At 35.2% G+C, this 13,787-nt stretch overlaps 2 protein-coding genes across 3 annotated transcripts in view; one reads left to right on the forward strand and one right to left on the reverse strand.

Moving 5' to 3' along the window:
• The first annotated feature begins 176 nt into the window (after positions 1-176).
• Positions 177-5,532, forward strand: LOC121382761. The gene is made up of 3 exons (XM_041512340.1): positions 177-283; positions 2,092-2,250; positions 4,817-5,532. The coding sequence occupies exons 1-3, from the start codon at positions 223-225 to the stop codon at positions 4,963-4,965; spliced, it is 369 nt and encodes a 122-aa protein (XP_041368274.1). The 5' UTR covers positions 177-222; the 3' UTR covers positions 4,966-5,532.
• Positions 5,533-8,262: 2,730 nt separating this feature from the next.
• LOC121383092 (ATP-binding cassette sub-family F member 1-like) overlaps positions 8,263-13,787 on the reverse strand; it is a 49,170-nt gene continuing 43,645 nt past the window's right edge. For both annotated transcript variants that reach the window (XM_041512867.1, XM_041512868.1), the window contains 4 exons: positions 13,208-13,279; positions 12,327-12,488; positions 11,799-11,871; positions 8,263-10,073 (listed from right to left, as the gene is read on the reverse strand). In XM_041512867.1, coding sequence (XP_041368801.1) covers positions 9,904-10,073; positions 11,799-11,871; positions 12,327-12,488; positions 13,208-13,279 — 477 coding nt within the window. In that variant the 3' untranslated portion in view covers positions 8,263-9,903. The remainder of the gene's footprint in view (positions 10,074-11,798; positions 11,872-12,326; positions 12,489-13,207; positions 13,280-13,787) is intronic.

Consider the following 13,787-nt stretch of genomic DNA (forward strand, 5'->3'; position numbering starts at 1 on the left):
TTTTTTTTTTGCCCCCACCTCGACAAACACAAACACCTTTGTATAATAATCAATTTTAAAAATAACTCTTTTAACCTCAGACAGAGTGATTATTTACATGTACACAATGAACGCCAGCTTTCCTTCCGTCGTGTTTGTGTCTCGACATCCCTGCCATGGTAAAGACAATCCGCAAGTCGATGCAACAGGAAGACTTGTACGAGGAGAGAGGAGAGCAGAAGCATGGAAGCGATACAGTTTGCTTTAGGAATGTTTTTACTCGCAGTAGTCACACTTCAAAGAGGTGAGTGTATGCTGCTTATTTTATCACCTGCACAAAACAACACACTGCATGCATTTTGTCCTAGCACATGCAGCGACCTGCGAACAAATGTTTAATGAAATGCAAAACTCAGACAAAATTGCTGCAGGTGGATGGAACAAAGGAAATTGTTTTTTGTGTAAATTACGACGGAATATTTAATACTACAGCTACACCTGTCGACTTGTTTTCTTTCACGAAGTTTCCAAACATTTCTGTCGCCGTTTTCGTATCTTAACATCCCCGCTTTCGGATCTCAATATCACCTATTTCGTATTTTTATATTACCACAGTGCTTTTCAATAGCACGTGACCTGTTATCATGCCCGTTTCGTATTTTTATATTAACACAGTGCTTTTCAATAGCACGTGACCTGTAACACGTTGTCATGCCTGTTTCGTATTTTTATATTACCACAGTGCTTTTCAATAGCACGTGACCTGTTGTCATGCCCGTTTCGTATTTTTATATTAACACAGTGCTTTTCAATAGCACGTGACCTGTAACACGTTGTCATGCCTGTTTCGTATTTGTATATTACCACAGTGCTTTTCAATAGCACGTGACCTGTTGTCATGCCTGTTTCGTATTTTTAATATTACCACTGTGCTTTTCAATAGCACGTGACCTGTCATGCCTATTTCGTATTTTTATATTACCACAGTGCTTTTCAATAGCACGTGACCTGTTGTCATGCCTGTTTCGTATTTTTATATTACCACAGTGCTTTTCAATAGCACGTGACCTGTCATGCCTATTTCGTATTTTAATATTACCACAGTGCTTTTCAATAGCACGTGACCTGTCATGCCTATTTCGTATTTTTATATTACCAGTGCTTTTCAATAGCACGTGACCTGTCATGCCTATTTCGTATTTTAATATTACCACAGTGCTTTTCAATAGCACGTGACCTGTCATGCCTGTTAAAAAACAAAAGCTTATAAAAGATTCCTTGCTGTTATTCGGTAGGAGTGGCTAATGTGATGATATCGTGTTTCTTCTCTATACAGACGAAGAGGCATCTAATCAATCATACATCTAGTAACTGTAATCAATTTATAAGATTCGTTTATTTCCCTCTCCATATTTAGTGCGTTATAAACACTTTAGTCCACCCAATGGTGGTGTCATAAGCGAATATGTATCAAAAGAACGATAACGTGCCTATAAATATGACATCTTATGTTATTGTTATGGTTCATAAAATATATTTCACAAACGTAAATCCCCACACCACCCCATGTGCATATAGTATAGTATAATTGTTGTAAATAATCAATAGTTGTTTTTAAAATGACCTTCTAAATACGAATAACCTTTATTTGAAGGACTATCATTTTGCTGTCATTTTAATGTATTTTTTTGGTTCCAATCAGATTGTTAGAATGTAATGCTTATAAATATTAACCTAAAAATACCATCATTATATAAAACACATTCCAATTGTATAGAAAACTGGTTGTAAGACTGCTAGTTTCAGTTCTTCCTTAAATATTAAAACTTAACCCATCATTTTTTAATAACACACCTATATGTCCAGTTGGAATTCAAACTTCAAAAATGATGTACATTGAATGCCAACGGTTAAACACCTATATTCCATATAATTTTACAAAACTGCATTACAATGTAACCGATATAATTATATAAAAAATAAAATAGGAGGAAGAACGTAACCTTGAGGAACACCAACAGTAACAATTTTGGTTCTGGTTGAGAAATACCAAAATTATGTAGAACATAATAACTGACTAAGGACCCAACTTCATCTGACCTAACGTTTCAGCTGCCGCAGTAAAGTGTTTCGTGTGCGACAACGGCGACGCCGTGAGCCCCAACTTCAGCTGCCCGGCAGAGGGGAAGGTCAGCTTCCAGGCGACCAAGCTACAGGAATGTGACGGGAAGTGCTACATCAGAACGAGGCACGGACATGGAAAGGGAGGAGGTAAGAGGTTGGAATGAACCACCAGTGTATGAATGAATGAATGAATGAATGAATAAATGAATGAATGTATGAATGAATAAATGAATGAATGTATGAATGAATTAATGAATGTTTAACGACACCCCAGCATAGCCATCAGTGTAAACAGGATGATGTGAGGAAAGTCTGACCCAAACATCACATTTACACATTGTGAAATTTCTTGTATATTAAATTTCACATTTCTGTTTACCTGTTGATTATATTTCTGATTTTCTGTTTGTTTGAAAAACATAAAGCAGGACTATTGTCAATACGGGGTGGGGTGGGGTATGTTTAACGACACCTCAGCACATTTAAAACAGCCATTTGGTGTCTTTACATATGGCTATTTTGACCATTGGTCGTGAGAAAGGAAACCTGATACTGTCATGTAGGCTACTCCTAATGATAAAGCAGTGAGGGATCGTTTATATGCACTTTCCCATAGAACAGTCGACACCATAACCTCTGATGTACCAGTTGTGAAACACCCTGAATCCATAGAAGGCACCTCTGTAATTGCTATTCCTCACTGTGGTGCTGGGGTCCAAACATTATGGTGAAGTTCAATAAAAGCATTGTTTTTGTTGAAAAAAATTCTATTTTATGTTGTGTATCGACATTTATTTCATTGATGTTAACAACGTTCATTCATGATAAATTTTAAACATTCACCACAGCTTCATACACTGTTTATACAAACTCATTTTATAGGCATTCATTTGTTCTTGCATGTACCTTTATCCTACACCCAATAGCCGGGTATTTTGTGTGTGCTGGAGTGTTGTTAAACATAATGTCATATTAATACCGAATACTGAACCGATACCGAGGTAAATCACCCCCAAAATACCGATACCGGGCCTGGAATTTCAATACCGCCCAGCTCTAGACCCAATGCGCCTCAGACTCATACTCTACCACTGGGCTATATCCCATATATCGTAAATGCAGAGCAAAACTCACAAGTTAATGTATATACAAACACATAATTAAAATCGGTCATTGTTTTACAAATCAACTATTATATTACAAAGCCAGTTTTAAACTTATATGTGTGTAACTAGATACATTTTAAAGGAATGCTTAAGCAAAGCTTTTGGACTGGTATGCATATTCAACGATATATAATGCACATTATTGCTTAATAATATCAACAAGTATATTATTATATTTAATGAATAAAACGGTTAAATGTGACGGTTATTATATATAACTGGCGCAGCCATTTTATTCCATTCCAGTGAATACGCCCTCTGGCGAGCTGGTGGTTACGTAATACTTAACGGGTAACGTTAGGAACGAGTCTTAGAACTACAGAAACCAATCTATCTGGTTTTTGCGGGATCATAAAATAGGCATGCATTGCAAGGTTCTGTAATAATATGCATCCCAGTAAGCCAGCAATAAGTATATATTATTTTTCAATGCAAAATAAACCACCATTGTCAAAGTGGCAACACAAATCGAAATAAATTAGACCATGTTTTGTCCATGCATTAATCTACGCACTGAAATGATACACGGAGTATGTTCTTAGTTAATTTATAACTGTTAGTTGCCTCTACCTGTGATGCCTGATTGGCAGGTGTGTATTTGATAGGTAACCAGACGTGCCAATTAATTACCGCTGTCTAACGCAAAAATACATACCAGTATTACCTGTCGCCCCAAAAATGGTAATGGACATGGTTTATTACTGTAAATACTTCTGCCCAACTATTAATAAAGTAGACTTTCCCCATCTAAAATCACAGAACTGACCAATTACGTAGTCCCAAAGAAAAGAAAATTATCACTTGGGTATCGTGGGTTGTCGTTTTTGCTCCAACGTAGCATATCAATAAGCCTAATAGTGTACATTTTCCCTTGGGATTATTTAATAGAGAAAAATACTATTAACTCAATTTCGTTCCCTTAATGCAACTTGAAATATATTTAAATAGTTTATTATATTATCACGTCATTTATGTTGTTTTACAAGTCAGGTTGATCAAAGAGAAGCGCCTTGTCGTAAATTACTGCTTTTGGTTACACTTTGCATACAGGAGTTGGTCGGAGCAGACGTCACTTCGCCCCAAGCTAGAGTACTGGAAAAGAAAATGGCTGCCCCCAGTTAGCAGGAATAATCTTTTTTTATTAATCTAAAATTATGCAGTTTTAATTTCTTAAAGTGTCAGCATGTGTTGGTGGTCCGGCAATGCATCTTTCCAACACATAAGGCTCATGATTGAGTTTACTCTCCCTTTAATACAATGCTTAAACACCTGCATTTAAGCAAAAACGGTTTCGTAAATTCGGCTGTTGATCGTTCTAGGACCAGTGGATATCATAGTAACAGCACACACTTCTTTGTTGCTAACCTCATCTCAAAACCTCTTCAACGGATTTATTTATAATTTAAATACAATTACATATAATTATTATTCTACATGGAAATTCCAATGCATTTTCTTGCAAGCCTTTGGCAATTTGTTTCAAAATTGTTAAATAAATGTCCCATTTTTAAGAATTTGATTTTTCATGTTGTTGTGTTTTTTTCTAGCTGTGGTCCAGAGAGGCTGCCTGCCGACGTCGTGGTTACGGACGTTCATTCAGGATGGCTGCGACGTCATGAACAGCGACATCTGGTGTTTCTGTGACACTGAAGGCTGCAATGGGAAACGGCTGGGAGAATGGTTTCCTATGAAGTGAATTACATTCCAACCTTTCATCAAGGAACATAAAAGTTGATAGTTGTTCAAGAACAAGAACAACTGATGAGAAGCGTGTGTGACACGAACTTAATCTTAGTATGTGAACCACATTCAACTGTCTCTAAGCTTGTGGTTTGCGATCATCAAATTATGTACAATAAACACAAATATAATGAAGAATTGTCTGTTACTTCTTTTAGATTCATTGGGGTATGAATAACAAAACAAAAGTTTGTTTCGTTTAACGACACCACTAGAACAAATTCGCATTGCTATGACTGGACCAATGGAATTCCTTTAAACGGTAATGATTATAACAGAAATTTAATTTAATTTTAAAAATTTGTTTACTTAATGATACTAACTGAAACATTTATTTTCTGCAGTTCTTTGTTTTGATAAAATTTACTAGTTTATTAAAAAAATTAACCGCTTTCAAAACATTCTAGTGAGGACCATGAACATTATATGTGGCAATATTTTGGTATCAAATTTATTATAAACTAAAATAGTTTACTTCATGACCACTGCAAGACCAGTGTTTATAAAACTTTTAGAATCTAGATTCAAGACCTTAACAACTCTAGACAGTTTTAGATTCTAAGGTCATGGCAACGCCATACAAATTCTATGTATGTGATGTCTTTAAAGACTTGGAGTCTAGACTCTAAAATTTTATAGGCATAGGCCCTGTAACACAATCATAAATTATGTATCTAATACATAACTGAATCAAAGAGCAAGTGCACAAATTTGCATCTTCGTTATATTACATTAACAAAATACACCTATTGCAATATATATATATATATATATATATATATATACACACACGTATATATATATATATATATATATATATATATATATATATATATACACACACACAGTCAGACCTCGTTACAACGACCATGTTCATCCCTGGGTCACTTTGTCGTTACATCGAAATAGCCGGTGTATCGAATTATCATGAGTTATCTCCATAGCTAAAATAACGCAACAAAACATACTAATTAATATTAACCGATGACTGAATAGCATTTAAAGAATTAATGCATTGCGATTATTATCAAAAAGCAACAAATGCATGTACATAATGTTATATTATATTAAATATGTTTTTAGAAAACATCATTAAATATATTAAACATGGTGCATTCACCATCAGTCCAATCAATCTAAGATTGGTACCTGTTTCGTTTACAAAATATCATGAAAAGAGAAGATTTTACTGTTCGCATTTAATCTTTTAATTGGTTAACTAAAGGCTTATCTGCCGATTCCGCAGACATCGGTAGCTCCGACAGCATGTGACACAGTTGGCTCACTACGAGATAAAGGATTCTAAGTGATTGTGTGTCAACATGCTATGGTATCTGTGATTATGTAATGTCGTTGTAAAGAGGTGTTTTCAGATGTCGGATGCACGTTTGTTCCTAATTTGCACTGTCGGTGTCGGAAGGTGTGAATTCTGGTGTAATGAACAGATTAACACTGATGTACATTTGTTCCCGACAATTTGTGGTCGGATGGTGTAAATGTCGTAGTAACGACGGTCGTTGTAACGGGGTCTGACTGTATATACGTAGGCATTGCCTGATGTAAAAAAATAAACAAAGTTAATGGAAAATAAAAACAACACATTGTTTAAAGATTTACTTCAATTTATTGTCTTTCATGAAGAGTTATCATGGCAGCCTGATAATGGTGACTGGAATTCTAGATAATTCTATTGCATGCACCTAATATTTTTACAACTGAAAACAACTGTCAACAAAGTAATGTTTTATGACAAGCAGGACTTCTAAATTATGGCAGCCCCACTCCCATGGTTAGTGATATTCAATGGCAGCCCCACTCCCATGGTTAGTGATATTCAATCTTGAGCTAGTAAATAACTACTACTGCCATGCCCGACGGCTAGTGAAAAAAGAAGAAGTCAAATAAGTCTATTTTGTAAATATGAATATCCTGATCCCACCCCAACCCCCTAATGTTAGTGTTTTTAAGCTCTATCTCTCCCCTTTAGGTGACATTTCTGATTATTACTATTTAGTAAAATTGTATCAACTTAAAGTAAAGTAGGGCTAGTGAATTTTTAATTGTGGCTAGTACATTTTTAAAATCACTGATCCCATGGCTAGTGGATTTTATAAAAATTCTAGAAGCTCTGTCAAATGTTCTCCATTCATCAGAGTGAAAGGGAACGGTCTACTCACTTACTTGTAAGGACATGTTTTCCCATTAGTGTGAATGGTCTACCCAAAAAGAATAATCGAAGTATAGATCTAGGATTAACATGTGAAAATGAGTTATCTATCAATGTATAAAGAGGTTATTTACTTGGCAATACATTGTAGAAAGAGGAGTGTGTGTGGTTGATAAATGACCATAGTTCATATTTTACATATTTTTTATAGAGCTTTAGTCGCTATAGCACATTTATTAATGCCAGTAGATATATAGACCACAAATAAAATCACTGCAACAAAGACCCTTAAAAAGTAATTTAAAAAAAAAAGACAAAAAAGTAGAGTACTGAACTTTCACCTAGTATAGAGAAATTCTATTTTTGGTACAGCGCTACTCATTAAAGAAGAATTATTTATTTATTAAACAGTGTAAATATGAGTCCTCTTGCTATTAAAGGGCAGAAAAAGGAGATATCTACCACTAAAAAAACCAACATGTTTTCAGTTAAGTTATGAATTATTGCATTATGTACATAGCTTTTAAAACCAACATACCAAATACCACATAACATTATTATTTACAATTTACACATGATATATACAAAAGAGTTCTGTATAACTGAAAATCCTCTCCACCCCACCTCCATTTGAAGCAAAAATCAATTAGCTGATGGTTTATATATATATACATATATACACACATACATATACATCCTGGGTTCATACACTTTTTTATCAAACAAATTTCATGACTTTTTAAAGGCATTTTCCTTTACCTATTTCTCTTAGTATTTTAAAAGATTTTCCATGATCCAAATCAAAAGTACATGGTGCATCCCATGCCAGAATATAGCCAATGTATTTTTCGTACTGGGGTGTCATTAAATATTCATTCATTCCCACGCCAGAGTATACAACAGAGGTGCAATCACATGGCAGTACAATATCGAATCACAACAGTTAGCCCATGATACGATACATCAATTTATGGCATCTGCATGGCAATACAATATCGAATCACAACAGTTAGCCCATGATACGATACATCAATTTATGGCATCTACATGGCAATACAATATCGAATCACAACAGTTAGCTCATGATACGATACATCAATTTATGGCATCTACATGGCAATACAATATCGAATCACAACAGTTAGCCCATGATACGATACAGCAATTTATGGCATCTGCATGGCAATACAATATCGAATCAAAACAGTTAGCCCATGATACGATACATCAATTTATGGCATCTACATGGCAATACAATATCGAATCACAACAGTTAGCCCATGATACGATACATCAATTTATGGCATCTGCATTGCAATACAATATCGAATCACAACAGTTAGCCCATGATACGATACATCAATTTATGGCATCTGCATGGCAATACAATATCGAATCACAACAGTTAGCCCATGATACGATACATCAATTTATGGCATCTGCATTGCAATACTTAAGATGCCTTAATTCTCTAGGTAGCCTTCATGATTTTTTAAAAATACATCTGAGCTACCACAAAACATCAGATTTGCTCAAATTGGAAACTTAAGCTAGACGTTGTAATTGATGTGTTTAATTTCCAAAGATATTTTATACTGCCTAACAACTAACACCAGTGCCATATCTGGACCAACGTATATGGATATGTATTGTATCGTGACCTAGCCATATCAATCACGTCTAGTATGCAACACATTGCCACCACACTCTACATGTACATCTCTGAAAGTAATATATTAATAATAGCGACTTTCTGCATGTAATATATACAATATTATCACTGCAGTGCAGAAATATTCCATATGTGATACGTTTCGACAAGCAAAGATAAAAATGCAGCCTATCGGTTTGCTTGAGTTTTATATCACAGATAATTACTTTTTGTTATCAGAAACTGAATATTACGCAGTCATTTCGTTCTCCTATGGTTTGCATAAGACTGATTTTGCTTAACTTATTTTTTCGTATATATATTAAATTTTGGACACCAGTTGCATGGTCATAATAAGTTTACTTAAAATAAAATGGGTTACCTGTATTTTTTTTGCGAATAACCCGTAAACGGTTTCCACAAATCTTTAAAATTCTTAAAGGCATGCAAAGGGTTACACCAAAATAAATAGGTCACTCGGAAGGTTGTCGGCGTAATACATAAATAATTTATGCATACTTTTTATTTTAATTTTTAAAGGACCAGGGCAAGCTGTGGGTCAGCAGAAAATTTTGCCTAAGTATCTATTAGGGTTCATAAACCGCAAAACTCCACTTATTTTATAACAAAATATTATTTATTACTTCAAATTATTTCGTCAAATTAAAATAAAATTTATCAGTTGTTTTTGAAATTCGCAAAAAGCAAATTTGGCGAGTGCCAGAGGTAGCCTTGCTGGCAACGTCACCATTGTGTATTATTATTCCTTACAACGTCACCATTGTGTATTATTATTCCTTACAACGTCACCATTGTGTATTATTATTCCTTACAACGTCACCATTGTGTATTATTATTCCTTACAACGTCACCATTGTGTATTATTATTCCTTACGTCACCATTGTGTATTATTATTCCTTACAACGTCACCATTGTGTATTATTATTCCTTACAACGTCACCATTGTGTATTATTATTCCTTACAACACATACACTGAAACCAGTATCGCCCATCATTTGCACATTTTGATTGAGTTAACATGTTAATCTGAAGGTCGTTTTCCTAAGGTGAAGGTCATGTGGTGGGGCTGGCCTTGGCAATCTCCTCCCCGAGTGCGTCGAGCAGTTCGCGGCGGTAGTCGTCAAAGTCTCCGTCCACCTCGTTGATGGTGCGGTTCTCCACGACCCACAGCTGACACTCCGTCTCTCGAATCAGACGCTCATCGTGACTCACGATTATCACACCTCAACACACAATAATATATATATTAAAAAAATACCAAGCCTGGGCCCTGTTCCACAAAGTGATCTTAGCCCTAAGATCTCCTGAAGTCTATATTTACCGTATTTGCTTAGTGCTAAGATCGCTTCCTGGAACGAGGCCCAGGTGCTTAAAAACGTTTAGAGTCTAGACTCAAGACTATTCTGAGATAGTAATGCCATGACAACGTCATATAAATTGTATGCATGTGTCATCAGAGATTGAGTCTGGACATTTCACCAAATTGTCTATTAAACTTAAAAAATTGCAGAAATTGAGTTTTGTTTTTTTAAAATGTCAATTATTACATGAAATTATTTTGCCAAATAAAAATTTAATTCATCAACTGCTTTCAAAATTCGCAACTGGCAAATGCCAGAGCTAGCCATGCCTACAATCAAACATTCATTTTAACTCATTATTCATGTATGAAAATATAAGAGAAATTCATAAACTACAAACAAACATAAATAGTAAAAAGTAAAGTTTGTTTTATTTAACGATGCCACTAGAGCACATTGATTTTTTATCTCATCATCGGCTATTGGACGTCAAACATATGGTCATTCTGACACTGTTTTTGTTTTAGAGGAAACCCGCTGTTCCCATATAGGCTACTCTTTTACGACAGGCAGCAAGGGATCTTTTATTTGCGCTTCCCACAGGCAGGATAGCACAAACCATGGCCTTTGGTGAACCAGTTATGGATCACTGGTCGGTGCAAGTGGTTTACACCTACCCATTGAGCCTTGCAGAGCACTCACTCAGGGTTTGGAGTCGGTATCTGGATTAAAAATCCCATGCCTCGACTGGGATCCGAACCCAGTACCTACCAGCCTGTAGACCGATGGCCTAACCACGACGCTCAATGGGTAGGTGTAAACCACAGTGATCCATAACTGGTTCAACAAAGGCCATGGTTTGTGCTATCCTGCCTGTGGGAAGCGCAAATAAAAGATCCCTTGCTGCTAATCGGAAAGAGTAGCCCATGTAGTGGTGACAGCGGGTTTCCTCTCAAAATCTGTGTGGTCCGTAACCATATGTCTGATGCCATATAACCGTAAATAAAATGTGTTGAGTGCGTCGTTAAATAAAATATTTCTTTCTTTCTTTCTTTCTTTACAAAACAAAATATTAAGCAACTTAAGTTTTTTTCCATAAATCATCTTTTCAAGTACATGTGTATATCGACTTGCTTTAACAATATCATATAAACATGTCTGTGCCGAAACATCCCAAAATGTCATTAGCATAAACTGAACAAAAATGGACACCTATCTCAATGCAATTGCAATGAAAAATATATGGTGTTGATCATAAAAAGATTTAGTTTTGGAGGGTGGGGTGGAAGAGTGGGAGTAGGGAGTATATCACACCAGAAAATATGAGACAGAAATTTATAAACAACTAGAATTCAATATTAATTTGTATGGACTAAGAATTCAACCAGTATGCAGGTTTACTAAATGTGTGGAAATGTCTGTGATAAACATATGATATTGAACTAAATAGGAAAACAAGGCAATAATTACTATAATCATATAGATAGATATATATAGTACACTAAATATGTTCACCAGATTTTGTACAAGAGGAATAAATATTAAAACGACAGCCACAAATAAAAAAACTACTAAAATAAAACAGTAAAAACCGACAGACTGACAGAAATATATATACAAAGATCACTAAAATCCTGTGATATTTACCTCCTTTGAATTCACGGAGAGCCTCGGCGAGTGCATCAATCGACTCTATATCCAGGTTGTTGGTCGGTTCATCCTTCATGTAACAAAAATTATTTGTAAGAGACACAGAGGAGACATTTGTTTTACACCACCACAAAAACATCATCCAATCAGTGGATAATCACTGTATAACTTACAATAAAAAACATCATTCAATCAGTGGATAATCACTGTATAACTTACAATAAAAATAAGCTTTAACAAAACCTCAGCATATTGCATATAGCAGTGGTTAAATATCAAATAACTGTAAAGTAAAAAAACAAACATATTCTCTTGAAATACCCTTTAGTAATAAGACCATGTTCAATATTTTATTGTCTCCACTCAGGCTTAACTAACAAAACTAAATTGATGACAGTAAAACCATCTTCTAATTGCACCAATAGTCAATGTAATTATTGCCAATGGAAATACCAATGTATTATGGCCATAGATCAAATTACTGACAGATAAAAACAAAATAAAATTAATATAAACATTTGTTACCATTATTAAAACATCTGGAGCACGACACGACAGATCAGCGAGAGCGACCCGTGACTTCTGACCCCCGGAGAGGTCGCGGATTGGGATTGTGTGGGCGTGGCTCGATAAGCCAAATCTTCCTAGCATCTTTCGACTGTCCTGGTACTGCATGTTGAATAATCTCTGAAAGTGACCAAGGAGCAAAGTAGTTTGTTTTGTCCAATAACAACAGTAGAGCAGAGGTGATTAATTAATTAATTATGAGCAACAATGTTAAACATTTTGGTAATTCTTACTTATGTCTTCGATGAAACTTGCTATATTTTTACATCTACAGCAAGGGATCTTTTATATGCACTTTTCCACAGACATACCATGTCCTTTCATATACCAGTCAAGAGATGCTGGTTGGAACAGGAAAAACCAATAGGTCAGCAGATCTGGGTCAATCTTACTACCCAAACGCCCCAGGTCAGTGCTCTACTGATTCAACTAAAGTCCATACCGGAGAAACAAATGTGTTAAAATTTAAATACTCTGAATGTAAAAAAGTGTTTGTATTAACTACACCACTAGAGCACATTGATTTATTAATTATCAGCTATTGGATGTCAAACAATTTGATAATTTTAACATTATAGTCTTAGAGAGGAAACCTGCTACATTTTTCCATTAGTAGCAAGGGATCTTTTATATGCACCATCCCACAGACAGGATAACACATACCACCGCCTTTGCTATACCAGTTGTGTTGCACTGGCTGGAATAAGAAATGGCCCAATGAGCCCACCACCAATGGGGATAGATCCCAAAATAACCGTGCATCAAGCGAGCATTTTACCGCCCCACTCTGAATGTAGTTAATCGCAACTCTAGATGATCGATGCCTCTTTCAAACTGACCTGCAGATACTCAATCGGTGTCTCGTCCATGTTGAGCTGGTCAGCAGAATGTTGATCATATTTTCCAATCCTCTATAACAATAAACAAACAAACAGCATCTTAACAAAGTATTACAGAGAGGAAAATTAACCCCCCCCCCAAAAAAAAAAAAGAAGAAAAAAAGAAGAAAACCTTTGTTTTATTTTTTTTAAATGTCATTTATAAAATATCATGAAGTCAGAATTTTTTTAAATGGCCATCATCACAAAATTTCAAGCATCTCACTTCAAATTAATGGAAATGTATATAAATGTTAATTTATTCTTTACAGCTCACACCTAGCAACAAATAGCCTATATACCCCACCCACCCAGCTGGAAAAAAAACTAAGAAAAAAAAGAAAGAAGAAACAACTGATTTTTCATCTTAATATTTCAGACACTTTTGGTTTATGCTTTTAAATGAATTACAAAATAGGTTTGGTCAGTCCTCTTTAAACTGGCTGTCATCAGAACACTGATGCCATACAATCTCAAATTACTATTCCATTAAGACAGGAAACTGGACATAATTTCAGACTAATAAAATTTAAAAAATAAA

The sequence above is a fragment of the Gigantopelta aegis genome, chromosome 10, assembly GCF_016097555.1.
Source record: "Gigantopelta aegis isolate Gae_Host chromosome 10, Gae_host_genome, whole genome shotgun sequence".
Classification (NCBI taxonomy): Eukaryota; Metazoa; Mollusca; class Gastropoda; order Neomphalida; family Peltospiridae; genus Gigantopelta; species Gigantopelta aegis.